The sequence below is a fragment of the Triplophysa rosa genome, linkage group LG20, assembly GCF_024868665.1.
Source record: "Triplophysa rosa linkage group LG20, Trosa_1v2, whole genome shotgun sequence".
Classification (NCBI taxonomy): Eukaryota; Metazoa; Chordata; class Actinopteri; order Cypriniformes; family Nemacheilidae; genus Triplophysa; species Triplophysa rosa.
Genome location: NC_079909.1, coordinates 3,278,026 through 3,291,352, shown reverse-complemented (window position 1 = coordinate 3,291,352; position 13,327 = coordinate 3,278,026). Strand labels below are relative to the sequence as shown.

The 13,327-nt window shown below is 36.6% G+C and overlaps 1 protein-coding gene across 1 annotated transcript; it reads left to right on the top strand.

The window, feature by feature from the left end:
• The first annotated feature begins 1,718 nt into the window (after positions 1–1,718).
• Positions 1,719–9,970, top strand: slc6a1b (solute carrier family 6 member 1b). The gene is made up of 15 exons (XM_057361629.1): positions 1,719–2,089; positions 3,171–3,511; positions 3,734–3,865; positions 4,053–4,153; positions 4,249–4,358; positions 4,629–4,761; positions 4,929–5,063; positions 5,160–5,263; positions 5,665–5,789; positions 5,970–6,082; positions 6,465–6,596; positions 7,500–7,602; positions 8,536–8,636; positions 8,727–8,894; positions 9,440–9,970. The coding sequence occupies exons 2-15, from the start codon at positions 3,277–3,279 to the stop codon at positions 9,545–9,547; spliced, it is 1,800 nt and encodes a 599-aa protein (XP_057217612.1). The 5' UTR covers positions 1,719–2,089; positions 3,171–3,276; the 3' UTR covers positions 9,548–9,970.
• Positions 9,971–13,327: the final 3,357 nt, after the last annotated feature.

Sequence of the window (13,327 nt, the reverse complement as noted above, 5' to 3'; positions counted from 1 at the left end):
GGTAGTATGTGTTTGTTTCGGTATCAATTTCAAATAGTGTTTCTCAGATTCGCTTACTGCACCTTTAAAATCTTTGGTTCAGAAAAAGAACAAAAATCATGTGGTTCTTAAAAGACAAGAACTATACAGAGAAATCAGTGTGACTTTTTAAACTGATAAGACATTGACAGGCTAATATAGCAATCATTATAGTTACCGTTCTTGGTGTGAATGGGCCTGAACTCTAGGGATTTCTGCTTCTGCGCTTTGGTTAAGATGAACTTGAAGATGCTGTCTACTGACCACTGCAATATGTCATCTTGGACATTGAAGATTACAGTAAACCATGATTTTTTTCAAAAGTGGTCTTAACATTTTATCCCCCTTGAGGTGACAAGCTGCATGTACGATAAAACATTGAGGTCACTGACATAAGAGTACATTCACTTCCTGAGTGCAGCTTTATAATTCAGATACATGTATTGCACCCTTAATTTTATGTTCATTTATCAATGAATTAATATGATCATTGATCTGAAGAGACATAAACCTAGACAGACATTCTTTAATCCCAACCTTCTGATTCATCTGTAGAATGTGTCAAAGGCAGATGACATGCACAACGTCAATGCTGGTGGTAAAACACAGTTTGGCCAGATTCTGTTTTGATTGTCACCTGTAATTGAAGATCCTCTTCCGAAGACCTCCATCTGAAAATGCAATAATATCTAATTACAGGCTACGAAATTACCTTTGTATAGAAGTTAACTCTTGTGCTTCTTTAGGTCTCCCCACAAGGGTATGTTATTTCAGGAGACAGTCAGCTAAAAAGATTATAAGACCAGTTTTCAATTTATCTCCCACCCCCAGACTCTTCTTATTGACTGACTTCCTTATCACTGTTTAGCAGAATCCACAGAATGACTGGCTTCGTCATCCCAATCTGACATTTTGGAAACCGCTAGTTTTCGTAGAGTAAATTAGTTCAGGCTATTTTGACCTAAAACACGTTTGCTGTTGTGTATTGGTAGCTGCAGTGAGTTTTAATCAGTAAGCCCAGTTTTAAATTAGATAATGAAAAATTAAAATGAAGATTACAAAAATGTAATCTGTTGGGTCACATTTGCACATTACTGTGTATATATGCAAGGAACAACATAAGAACAATGTGCACTTAATATACAATTAATTGTGATGGCTATTTGTACTTTATTATTATTAGGCATATACACCTATTTATTATCACATTTAATCAATGTAACATTGACATTTGATTGACTATGGTACAACTATGAGAAATTACACCAATGTTCGGTAACAATTAAACTTATTTATTATCCTATAACTTTAGTTATGATGTTGCCATGCAACGTAGCTTAATATATGTGCCATCACAGTTGTAGCTATCAGCATTATACAATGGCTCTTGACAGAGATACAGTTTTTTAAGATGGCACAATTACACAATTTTTTGAGAGATTTTTTACACAGCTCAGATTTAGCACATTTTAAATCAGATGAAAAAACTGTTTCCTTTTTCTTGGTTTGCATTAATTTCAGAACCAAATTCTTATGTAATTCAATGATTTGTAATAAAAAAAAGTTCCAGAAGAGGAGCCTAGCGTTGTTGCGCAATTATAATGGACAAATTACAAACAAAAAGTGAGGGGTCTTGTGTCATTTGATAAAACACACATGAACTCTTTCACACAGTACAACCGCAACGTCGGTTGAAAAAAACACAAAGCGTATAAAAAGCGTTGAGAAGAGTAGGCTTCAGTGTCTGGGATCTCAGTGGTGGAGATGTTGTTTTCGGGGAGGGTCGACTTTACGCTGACATCGAGACTGAGGATCTGTGCTTCATGTAACATTTCTGGACGCACATGTTAGACGGAGCTGCTCTTTCCCCTTGTCCTTCAGCACCACGGCTTTGGACAGCACCAGACGACCAGACCCTCCTTCACCTTGACCCTTAGGATAGCTGTTTACTTCACTTGACTTTATGGAAACATTTTGCACATTTTGCAAAGTAAATTTCCAAGTGTTCATCTTGGAGCGGAACCAACGGATACACCGCCACAAACGTTCCGGCAGGAGAAACTGTTCCAGTGTAAGTATCATGACATTTGACCGATATAAAAATTAAGGTGTTTGAAAGGATGCTTAGGTTAAAAAGGCTTTTTTTTTGTTCCCCAATGAGCCTGTCAGTCAACGGAATTTGTGTTAACTATTTGCTTCTTCTTTTTTATGGTCTGGAGAACAAATTTACTAAAAATAACAGAAAGGCTATGAGTACGTTAAACAGCCTGACAAAGAATCTTATGGAAACCTTTGTTTTTAAGAATGTAAAGTCCAGCGAAGGAATTTAAAGGTATTTTAATGGTTGCGCGGCACAGTTTTCCCCTCGGTGTTTTATATCTTTGTTTTAAGAAATTCAGTCTTAGACACACCTGCCTTGTCAATTTTACAGAGGTATATGTTTATGTTTTTAACTTCGGCCGGTAAGGTTGGCTTTTGTTGAATTCTATATATGTGCGCATTTAAGACCAATACAACGTCTACAGGTCTGTGCGCTGTCACTTAACATCAGATCTAACATGCACACTTAACTAGTGGATTTAATTTGTCATTCAAATGAAGGCGACAAACTAAAACGCTTTCAATCTGCCTTTAGTGTACAGTTTTAGGCGCCTGTTTGAGCGTGCGCTTCAGCGCTCCAGACTTCTGCGCGCTCACAGCTGCGTGTTGTGTGAGTGTTGTGGTTTGTCGGGTCGCGTCGTTTGGAATGTAGCCTACTGTATGTGGAGTAAAATCTAAATATTGATATAAAGAGATTTTTCATTTCGACATTACTTGGATGACGTTTTTAAGTCAAAAGGAGTTAATCTAAAATTCATTCATTGATTTCAATTTAGTTAGAAATATTTATAAATAAGCTGGCGTTAATTAAAAAATATTTACTAAAAAATATCACAGAAATATAGGTGTATGAAAACTTCGCCAATAATAACATGCTTTGTCCAAAACGTATGTGCTGAAATTTGTTTTAATGTGATTTATTTGTGCTCAAACAATAATCTTTGATAAAATTGTTATTTTTATTCTTCTTTTTATTTGGATAAATACACGTGACTTAGGATACACAACTAACGCGTATGTCTAAAGGAGTTTTTCTCTTTTTTGTTTTCCAGGTCAGTGTTTTTTGACTAATCTTTGGTTAACCGAACCGCGAAGCTGCTGTCTACGTGGACAGGTGCTGAACTCTTTCGTCCGACCGCAAGGACCAAACCCAGAGACATGACCACGAACGGCACGAAAGCCTCTGATGGACACGTTTTAACAGAGGTCAACGAAGCGCCCACTGCCAACGACAAACCAAAAACTCTGGTGGTTAAAGTTCAGAAGAAAATGGAACTTCCTGACAGAGAAACATGGCAGGGAAAATTTGACTTTCTTCTGTCTTGTGTTGGCTATGCTATTGGACTTGGCAATGTCTGGAGATTTCCTTATCTATGCGGGAAAAACGGAGGAGGTAAAGAAAAAAAGTCGCTGTTTTTTTCTATTTTTCCCACGAGAAACAAAGGATTTAAACAATCTCTAAATGAACGAAAGTCTCTCCGCTGATTTGCACGTATATGTATATCTGGTCCGGTTACGCACTGCGCAGTCATTGGAAAATCACCCTACCCGTGGATTTTAAAAAACATATTTTAATGTCTCGTGTTTCACTTGTATTCCTCTTCTATCTGTTTAGGGGCATTCTTGATTCCTTACTTTCTGACCCTTATATTTGCCGGGGTCCCGTTGTTTCTTCTGGAAACGTCCCTCGGTCAATACACGTCCGTTGGTGGTCTTGGAGTGTGGAAACTGGCCCCTATGTTTAAAGGTAATCGTGAAAAAATGGATCCCATCCAAATTTATTTGATTTATTGTTCTTTTTGACTGGGGAAATTAAATTATAGTGCCCCTGAAAATGATTTCGTGTGAGCTAAATCAATTGTCATTCCATCCAACCAAGCTTACACATAAAATATGGAGTCATTGAAGTGTGCATACTTCTGTCATTTTCATAGGTGTTGGTCTGGCGGCAGCAGTACTGTCTTTCTGGCTTAACATTTACTACATTGTCATCATTTCTTGGGCTATTTACTATCTCTATAACTCATTCACCACAGTAAGTGAACGTTTTCCTCTTTAATTCTCAAAATCTTTATATGGGCATAACCAGACAAAGGGAAAACTGCATAAAACACTGCTGTCCTGTTTTAGGAGCTCCCCTGGAAATCGTGTGACAACCCATGGAATACAGACAAATGTTTCTCAAACTACAGCATGGCAAACACTGCCAATATGACAAGCGCCGTCACAGAGTTTTGGGAGTAAGGGCATCTATTTTTGAAACACTTCTGAATTTCGTATTCCAGCAAGATACAGGCACTGCCTTTTGTCCTAGGCTGTGTAAAAGGGCCACTGTTGTCTCACAAAAATGCCGCTATTGTGCATTTTTGGCAAACAACCCCAGTTGAATGATTTGCATGAGCAATTAGATGAGCTCTATTCGAAACGTTTGTGCGATACGTGGTCTGAAAGTTATACATTCTGGACCTACATTCTTGATTAATTTGTATTTCCCCATTTTCTTCCCTCAGACGTAATATGCATCAACTGACCGACGGTTTGGAAAAGCCAGGAGAGATAAGACTGCCACTGGCAATAACATTGGCTATCGCCTGGGTTCTGGTCTATTTTTGTATCTGGAAGGGTGTAGGCTGGACTGGAAAGGTAAGAATGTGGAAAAAGCTCTTGCTATGCTCTCACAATGAGCATATTTCTCCATTTCAAATATGTATTCTCAAAAAGATCATGTTAAACAAAGCACTTCTTTTCTTTCAACATCAGTACTATCCAAAAATATCAGCCAAAACTAAAACTGTTCATGTTTCTTTCAGGTGGTATATTTCTCGGCCACATACCCATACGTCATGCTTTTTATTCTGTTCATCCGTGGAGTGACACTGCCGGGAGCGAAAGAGGGCATTTTGTTCTATATCACGCCTGAGTTCAGCAAGCTAAAAGAATCAGAGGTAGAGCGCTTTGTAATTACCATACGGTAATAGACGTGTGTTCACAGGCGTGTAATTTGGTGAATTTCTACCATGTCTCCGTATCTCTTCTCGTAGGTGTGGCTTGACGCAGCCACTCAAATCTTCTTCTCGTATGGTCTGGGCCTGGGCTCTCTCATCGCCCTTGGGAGCTACAACACTTTCAACAATAACGTTTACAAGTATGCAGCAATTGTAAGATTTAAGAGGCATTCGAATGATATTTTGTCATTTTGTACATACTTGAGTAAACAGCCAAGCCTGAAGACCAATATATAATTCTGGGGATTTTGCCAAACATTGCCAGCCTGATCTCAAAGGAATTTGTAACTGTTTTACAAGGTGGCTCACGTATAGATTTCTACTACGGTATATGCATTCTACAAAAGCGTACGGTCATGAATAAACTGCACAAGCATGATCCATGAATCTAACTACCACAAACGAATAGCAAGATTTCATACAAATTAGCCGCCTTGTAAAATACTTATACATTTCCATTAGATTTCTAAGCAAAGTTCAAACAAAATGGTTCCTCGATGATTAATAACCAAACAATGGCACGCTTTCGTCTGTTTCTCAGAGACTCCATCATCGTCTGCTGCATCAATTCCTTCACCAGTATGTTCGCCGGATTCGTCATTTTCTCAATCGTGGGCTTCATGGCCCACATCACAAAACGGCCCATAGCAGACGTGGCTGCCTCAGGTAATTATGATGGAAATCAGTGTAATCATAATAGATCTGCTATAAACTGATTGAAAACATTTCGTAATTAAAAGTATCGCAATATTTTGGCGTGTAGATTTATTTAGTAACCATCATGAGCAGACTTGGGTTTCACTGTATAGATTTCTTTGAGTAAATCAAGTTTTTATATATTCCCAGGTCCAGGGCTGGCGTTCTTGGCGTACCCAGAAGCAGTAACCCAGTTGCCCATCTCACCACTTTGGGCAATTCTGTTTTTCTCAATGTTGCTTATGCTTGGCATTGACAGTCAGGTAAAGCACATGAGGGTGAAACTGGTTTAAAAGACATCCGTTTCCTTTCAAGTTTCAAAAGGAACCACAAAATACTTAGCATCTCTTGCTAAAATACCCCTTTATAAATAAAATGTATGAAACCTTTATAAATATCTAAAATACATTTCTGATCAAACATAAAGGGCCAACTTGAAAGATTTACTCCAAATATTCCACACTTTTAAAAACTGATAGGAAACTTTTCCAATTGATATCACCTTCACAAATGACTAATTTTAACATATCAAACGTTTTTTACTGAATCCAAATGTTTTAGTTAGTTGCTACCAAATGCAGCACTGTCTGTAAATGAAACACATGTTTCAGAATAAATTCTCAACAGATTTTGGTTTCTTTGTAGTTCTGTACTGTGGAAGGCTTTATCACAGCTCTGGTGGATGAGTTCCCCCGCTTGCTGCGAGGAAGACGAGAGATCTTTATCGCCGTTGTCTGCTTCGTGTCATATATTATTGGCCTGTCAAACATCACACAGGTAAATTCACCTCATTTTCCCTGTTACATCACTACAGATTTGCTCTCGTGTTTCATATGGACCTCTGAAATTAGTAGGAGGATGACCACAATGATCCTCTCAAACTGTACAGAGGATATAGATATACCAAAAACACACGAAAAGGCCGGATAAAAACTCTTACTTTCATTAGGATTTGATGTTCGAGTGTTCCTGAGTTATATAATGACTTGGAAGTATATCACCTGTTATATATGTAGACTATATAAACTGTTACATAAAAGCTGTTAAAAGACCTATTTTATGTCTTGCTTGGCATACGTTTTACTGGCATACAATGTACAATGTGCAGAACATTTTACTGCATTTACCAATTAGCATGCTAAGCTAGTTAGCATGTTAACATTAAACCAGCAAAGACTTAACTACTGACTATTGATATTAACAAGGCAAACAATGCGTCCCAATGTGAAGGCTGAACACTTCAAAGGTCACATTTGAAGGCTGCACACGTCATTCAGGTTGATTATTTAAGGATAAGCAACCGTTACATTTCAAGGCAAGAAAAAAAAAACATCTTTGAGGAATAAATGTTATTTTTATAATGTTCTTAAAAGAAATAAGACAGCCATTATCAACCATTATCAATTTTTGCACATAGCAGTGGCCAGAGCAATCTGGAAAAAAATGTGTTTACTTTAGTGCAATTAGAGCTTGAGGAGGACCATTTAGGGTATAGTTGATGTCAGGTTTAATTGTGGGTCAGAAACATTGTTTTATTGTGGCCTTAGCAAGTAATTTCACAAGAATATCCGTCTTCAATCATGCATCTCCCGCATCTTTACATTACCTACATTACAGCTTTCTATGATAGTCTAAATAAATCAAATATGTCAATAATCTTGAGAATTCTTTTATCTCCAGGGTGGCCTGTATGTCTTCAAACTGTTTGACTACTACTCTGCTAGTGGAATGTGTCTACTGTTCCTGGTGTTCTTTGAATGCATCTCCATATCATGGTTCTATGGTAAATATTGCTTTTTTGTGTGTTATTATTTGCAAACTTTGTCAGATGGCTGAATTATTTTTTTTCAAGCAGATATTATGTAGTGGAATAGCTGACATCAAATTTCAAGTAATTTCAGCAATATATCATAAATCATCAAAAACCATTTGAAATTGCGCTTCCAATCCTTGAAAAATCACAATACATGCAGTTCGTGATAGTTTAGGAGGCTCATGTGGTAATTTGTGTTTTTTTAACTTTTGTTATTTTACCACAGTAAAACACACAACTAAAATAGTGACCGGTTACACTGTAAAAAATACCCGTAAAAAAACGGTAACGCCCCAAAAAAATTTGGACCCCAGAAAATCGTAAAAAAATAATTGGGATGAAATGAAATTACATTTTTTTATTATTATTTTTACACCCAACATGCTTGCAGTCTATTTCTATAATTTGACATTTTTACCACACTTAAAAAATATGTGAAAATTCTGTCAAATAAAACAGAAAAGTAGACATGTTCTAACTGCCCTGTTATACAGTCGATGTTTACTCTTACAATGTTATTTATGAAATTGTATGCATTTAGCAGACATTTTTATTCAAAGCAGATTTTTATCCAAATAATAAAGTGATTTATCATATTTAGCTTATATGTTTTCTAATAAGCCATTCATTTGCTTTTCCATTCCCATCCAGACGTAACGCGTAACGCATGCTAATTATTATCAAAGATCTTTATAATTCATGCTAATCTCACTGCCACAGTCATTTCATTTGAATGAATCTGAACCTGTAGAATCTTAATTGTTCTGCATGGCAGGCTTGATTATGCAAACTACTGCACAATTCTCTATTGCATTTATCAAGAGGGCGCACATAACAATCCTCCGCCCAACAATAACGCCCTAATTCACTGTTACACATTGACATTCTGTGTCCTCCCTGCAGGCGTCAATAAGTTCTACGGCAATATCGAGGAGATGATCGGCTACAAGCCCTGCATCTGGTGGAAACTCTGTTGGGTTGTGTTTACCCCTTTGATTGTGGCGGTGAGTAGTTTTTCAATGTGTCTTTGAAGCAATTCTAAAATGGTTGAAGACAACACATTTATAACAAATTGCTTGTTCTTTCTGCCATAGGGCGTCTTTCTCTTCAGTGCCATTCAAATGGTCCCGCTAAAATTGAATAATTACGTGTTCCCAAAGTGGGGACAGGGTGTAGGGTGGTGCATGGCCCTATCATCCATGGTTCTGATCCCAGGATACATGGGCTACATGTTCCTCACTCTGAAGGGCTCGTATAAAGAGGTAATGTTGCCGTTTTAAAGCTTGCGATATTCTCTCAGCCACAGGTGCATCTGTCAGGGAACATGAAAGTCGCAGTAATTGATTTAGATGGCATGCATTATTAATGCTGATGTTTCAGCATGGGGTGAAGCATGCACTGTTCCCATTTCGTGGCTATTGGGTTCATTCTAATTGCACCAATTAGTCTCCGGTTCTTGCCATTTGAGCGTGCGATCAGTGACTTGGACTGATCGTACAAATGAGAAGAATAGGAGTTTGGGCTAAAGCTGTTTTTCACAGCATGAAGCTTACCTCTATCTCTAAATCAGGTTTCTGGAGCTAGTAATTAAGAACAAAGATCTCCAATCTCGATTCGACGCGAACATCGCGATTGTAGCTCGTAACAATCCCAAATCACTTGAATCAGCATTTCTCACCACAGGGAAGCGAAAGTTTGAATTCGATTTTTCTAATTGTACCAATCAAGGTCATGATTCGTACTTTCATAGTTGCGTTTGCACTTTCCTGATATGGCAGCTGATGATTTTCCAACCCTCCCTTTTCAGCGCCTTCGGATAATGATCCAACCCACATCGATGGTTCGAACTCAAGAGAACGGACCCGAACAACAAGCTGAAAACCCCACCCCGGCCAACGACGAGGCCTACATCTAACCCCTCATCTCCTCCATCCCTAAAGGTCAACTTTCAGAGCGAGAACACAAGCGTAATCACGGTTGAACACAACCAAGGACTTCCATGTCTAAAATATTATCACCTACCTCCAAGGGAAAACCAACCTGATTACAGTTTGAGGTTTTTTGGAACATACATATGGTCCGAAAAATCTATCCAATCTATGTTTTAGGGTTAATCTGTTTTTATATGCAAGATATTACTCACACAAAAAGGCGTATAACCACAGGATTACTTAATTTAAACAATAATTCCAAAATTGGCACCCCAATGTAATTCCAACACCACTGTGTTAATTTAATATTACATGTAATTAATGTATTAAAATATAAAAATACAATTGTATCTTAGAATCAAATTGTATTTAATTGTATCTGAAAAAAATAAATATAAATATAAAAACAGGGAGAGAGAGACTATGGGAGGGTGCAACAGAGCAAGATTAAGACCTTGTGACTACGTCAATATTATGTAGCCAGACCACATGTTTGGAAAATCTTCAGTATCAAAGAACCCTTCCCCTTTTAGCCTTTGGGCAAAACCTGAAAAGCACAAAACCAGTATGGATTTGAGTTTACAAACGCTCCAGGCAGCGATGAATTACCAGCCACAGGGGCAAATTGACACAAAAAAGACTGTTATTTTTTCCTTCATTTTCTAAGACGAAAAAGAACTTTGTATGCGTTTTTTAGGATTATTTTAGTACATGTTTTCTATGTAAGAGTAAGAAGGACCAAATTCATGTTTTTGCGCAAGTATGCTACTGACAGATCTGAAATACTGTTTTTTTCCTTGTTTTTGTCGCACCGCATCACACAAAGCACAGGGTACAAAAAGTCATTTTTGGGGCAGATGTACCCCGTCGAACCACTGCTAACCCTGCTCACCACATCTGCATGCCACTCCTCAGGAAAAATGGCGAAAGTGACCAAAATTTACTCTCCTGGATGAAAAAAAGCTTATAGCTGTGAGCAGCCATCAGCAAATAATCAGTGCAGAGCAGAAGCTATAGTCTGTTGCCATGGTTTCTAGGGTCATTTTGTCAGACGTCATTGACGAACCAGCACTCTGTGTCAAAAATTGACAAGCCGTTGTTTTGAATGAACAAAAAAAAACATAATGGAATATATATTCTTTTTTTAATACACTATAAATATTTACAATAAATAGTTTTAATGGATATATATATCAATGGATGAAACAGAGAGAGTTGACTGTTTTATTTCCACGTTTTTTTTTATAATCCACTGGTGAAAAGCGCAATGCTTTAAGTTCACAAGCCACAAAGGTGAATCTGAAGAAAAGACCACGGTTAGTTTGCTTCTATGGCAGCTATATGTGACAGGGATATGGGTCAATTTGTCAGTTTATTCTCTGCAAGGCGTTTGATGAAAATGTGCAATCACTAAGCGTTTTCGTGAAATTGTACAAATTTAACATCGGATTTCTCTCTGAAACAATGTTGTAAAACTGTACCGTGTAAAAGTATCTGTGAATGTCCGTTTTGAGGTTTTTGTCTTGTTGAACAACCTTATATTATTTGCTGTTTACTGCAATAATGCATCCATCTCAGAAGCTAAAGCACATATCTTTCTGAAATGTAAAAAAAGAGTAGTATTAATAACAAATGAATAACAATAATGAAAGATTATAAGAGAATAGATCATATGTCTAGTTGAAGAAGATACTGTATTGTTTTGTAAATTTCTAACTGTTTGGGCCTAATGTAAAATATTCTATGTAAAAAATATATAATAAATGTCTTTAGATGGTGTTATATTAAAGCATGATTGCCATATGTTATCTGATAAAAAAATAAAGTATTATAGATTATAATGTGTGTTTTAATGTCTTGTTTGCTTTATATTCAATAATCATTTGTCCTCCAAATACATCTGGAAATAATTGGCATTTTCTTATCTTTTCAGCACTTAGACATTTTACAAATGATTATAAAATGTGCAATTGGAACAGTTTTAATTACAATATTTTCCACTTTTGACATTAAAATATCTAAAATGATATAACATGCATTATTTAAATATATGTATAAATTATAAAGACATTCATAATATGGGTCTACTAAGAAGAAAGCTTTAATTGTTAAAATAATTTATTTATTGATATATGATTAAATTGGTAAATTAAAATATGAATGAAAGTGGTAATTTATTCTAATAAACAGACTATTGTTATTGGGTAAAATGATTAATATTATTAATAAGTATTATCTATTTTCAAACTGTGTATTGTTTTTTAAATGGTAAATGATTTGCCTGTAATTCACAGTTTGAGAGATGACATAAAGTAAACATGCTCATAATGGTCTCTTTAGACCTGTTGCTGGATTAATAGATTCTCTGATGGATTCTGTCCGGATTATATTTAATATTCTTCTTAAAAAAAAGGAATCCTTTTATATTCCCAGTGGAACATCATCATTAGGCTAGTTATGACTGTCAATTCCGTATATTAAATAAAGACATTCCTCCGTTTTTAATATTGAACTCATTCAGTCCATGTGATCCAACATAGTGGTTCCATATTGTGACATTCCCTGTGGACCACATTTCCTACCACTGTGATATAATGCATGAGGATCCAATTGGAATGTCAAATGTAATCTGGGTGGGGGGTTGGTCAGAGACGAGACATTTGGAAAAGGCTTGAATGTCAGAGTCTCTCGCTACTCTTCACTGCTGGACCAATGACAGATGTGCGGTAACGGAATTTACTTCAGGCAATGTACAAAGTGTAAATGTGAATTTGTTTCACGTGAGTTTAGGCCTAGAAGCTGATCAACCCAGAATTTAACATTATATATATTTTTTTAATCAAACATTTTTCAAGGGCTTTAGAATATATAACTACATCCACATACAGTCTCTTATAGACTAGCCTGCACTATTTTTTCTAACAATGTCTGTCACTTATGTACCACGTTTATTTTATGACATATTTTGACTATGCAAAATAGAGCCATATTTTAAACAATAATGCTGAAGGCTACTGGCAGTCCTGTCTGTTGTGTAGATAATAAACACACACGCACACACACACACACACACACTGGGCATGTGCTCTTATCAGAACGTTGCACATGTCGCTATTCATTCCAGGCTATTCATTCTTAGCTAAGACATTTATTCAAATAATGTCAATTGTATCTTGATGTTACACACATTTCGAGTAAAAACAGATTTATTTGAAATCTGTACGACTGACAACTGCTGAATATCTCATCTGCTATTTTCTCTGTCAGTCCTGCTAACACATTTAAACATTTAGCGATGAAAGCACACAGGCCGTATGAGGAAAAACAGAAGAGAATTTGATTTCTATCATGCTGACTCTGCTGTGTCATTCAGACACAAATCTATGTTGTCTGCTTTATTTAGCACGTCACATTTGCTGCAAACGTGCCTTTTTTATGAATTAGCATTTTGAATGAGTCTGTCATTTGGTTTCAGCGAGGGTCTTTGTATCAGCTGTTATGGTTCCCAGTCATTACAGGTTTTTAATTTCCTTTCACTTGACAAATCTCCACCGCTGTCTTTCACAGTCAATGTTGTAAAACTAGATTGAAATAATCTCTTTATTCTTTGCCGGCTATGGACCAATATTAGTGCTATTAGTGTCTCTGTCATTGCAGATTGTTGTGTTTCAGACCAATTTCGTCTGTATTTATTAGTTTTTCCTTGTATCCATGTATCAAGTCTTTGTCAGTTTTCAGTCTCAGAAAAAGACAGTTCATGGGTT

Bases quoted from the DNA above. Each gene is read 5' to 3' on its own strand.
- slc6a1b (XM_057361629.1), top strand. From the start codon at position 3,277: ATGACCACGAACGGCACGAAAGCCTCTGATGGACACGTTTTAACAGAG. The intron at 3,512-3,733 runs GTAAAGAAAAAA...CTATCTGTTTAG, and splicing joins ATGCGGGAAAAACGGAGGAG to GGGCATTCTTGATTCCTTAC. The intron at 7,603-8,535 runs GTAAATATTGCT...TCCTCCCTGCAG, and splicing joins CTCCATATCATGGTTCTATG to GCGTCAATAAGTTCTACGGC.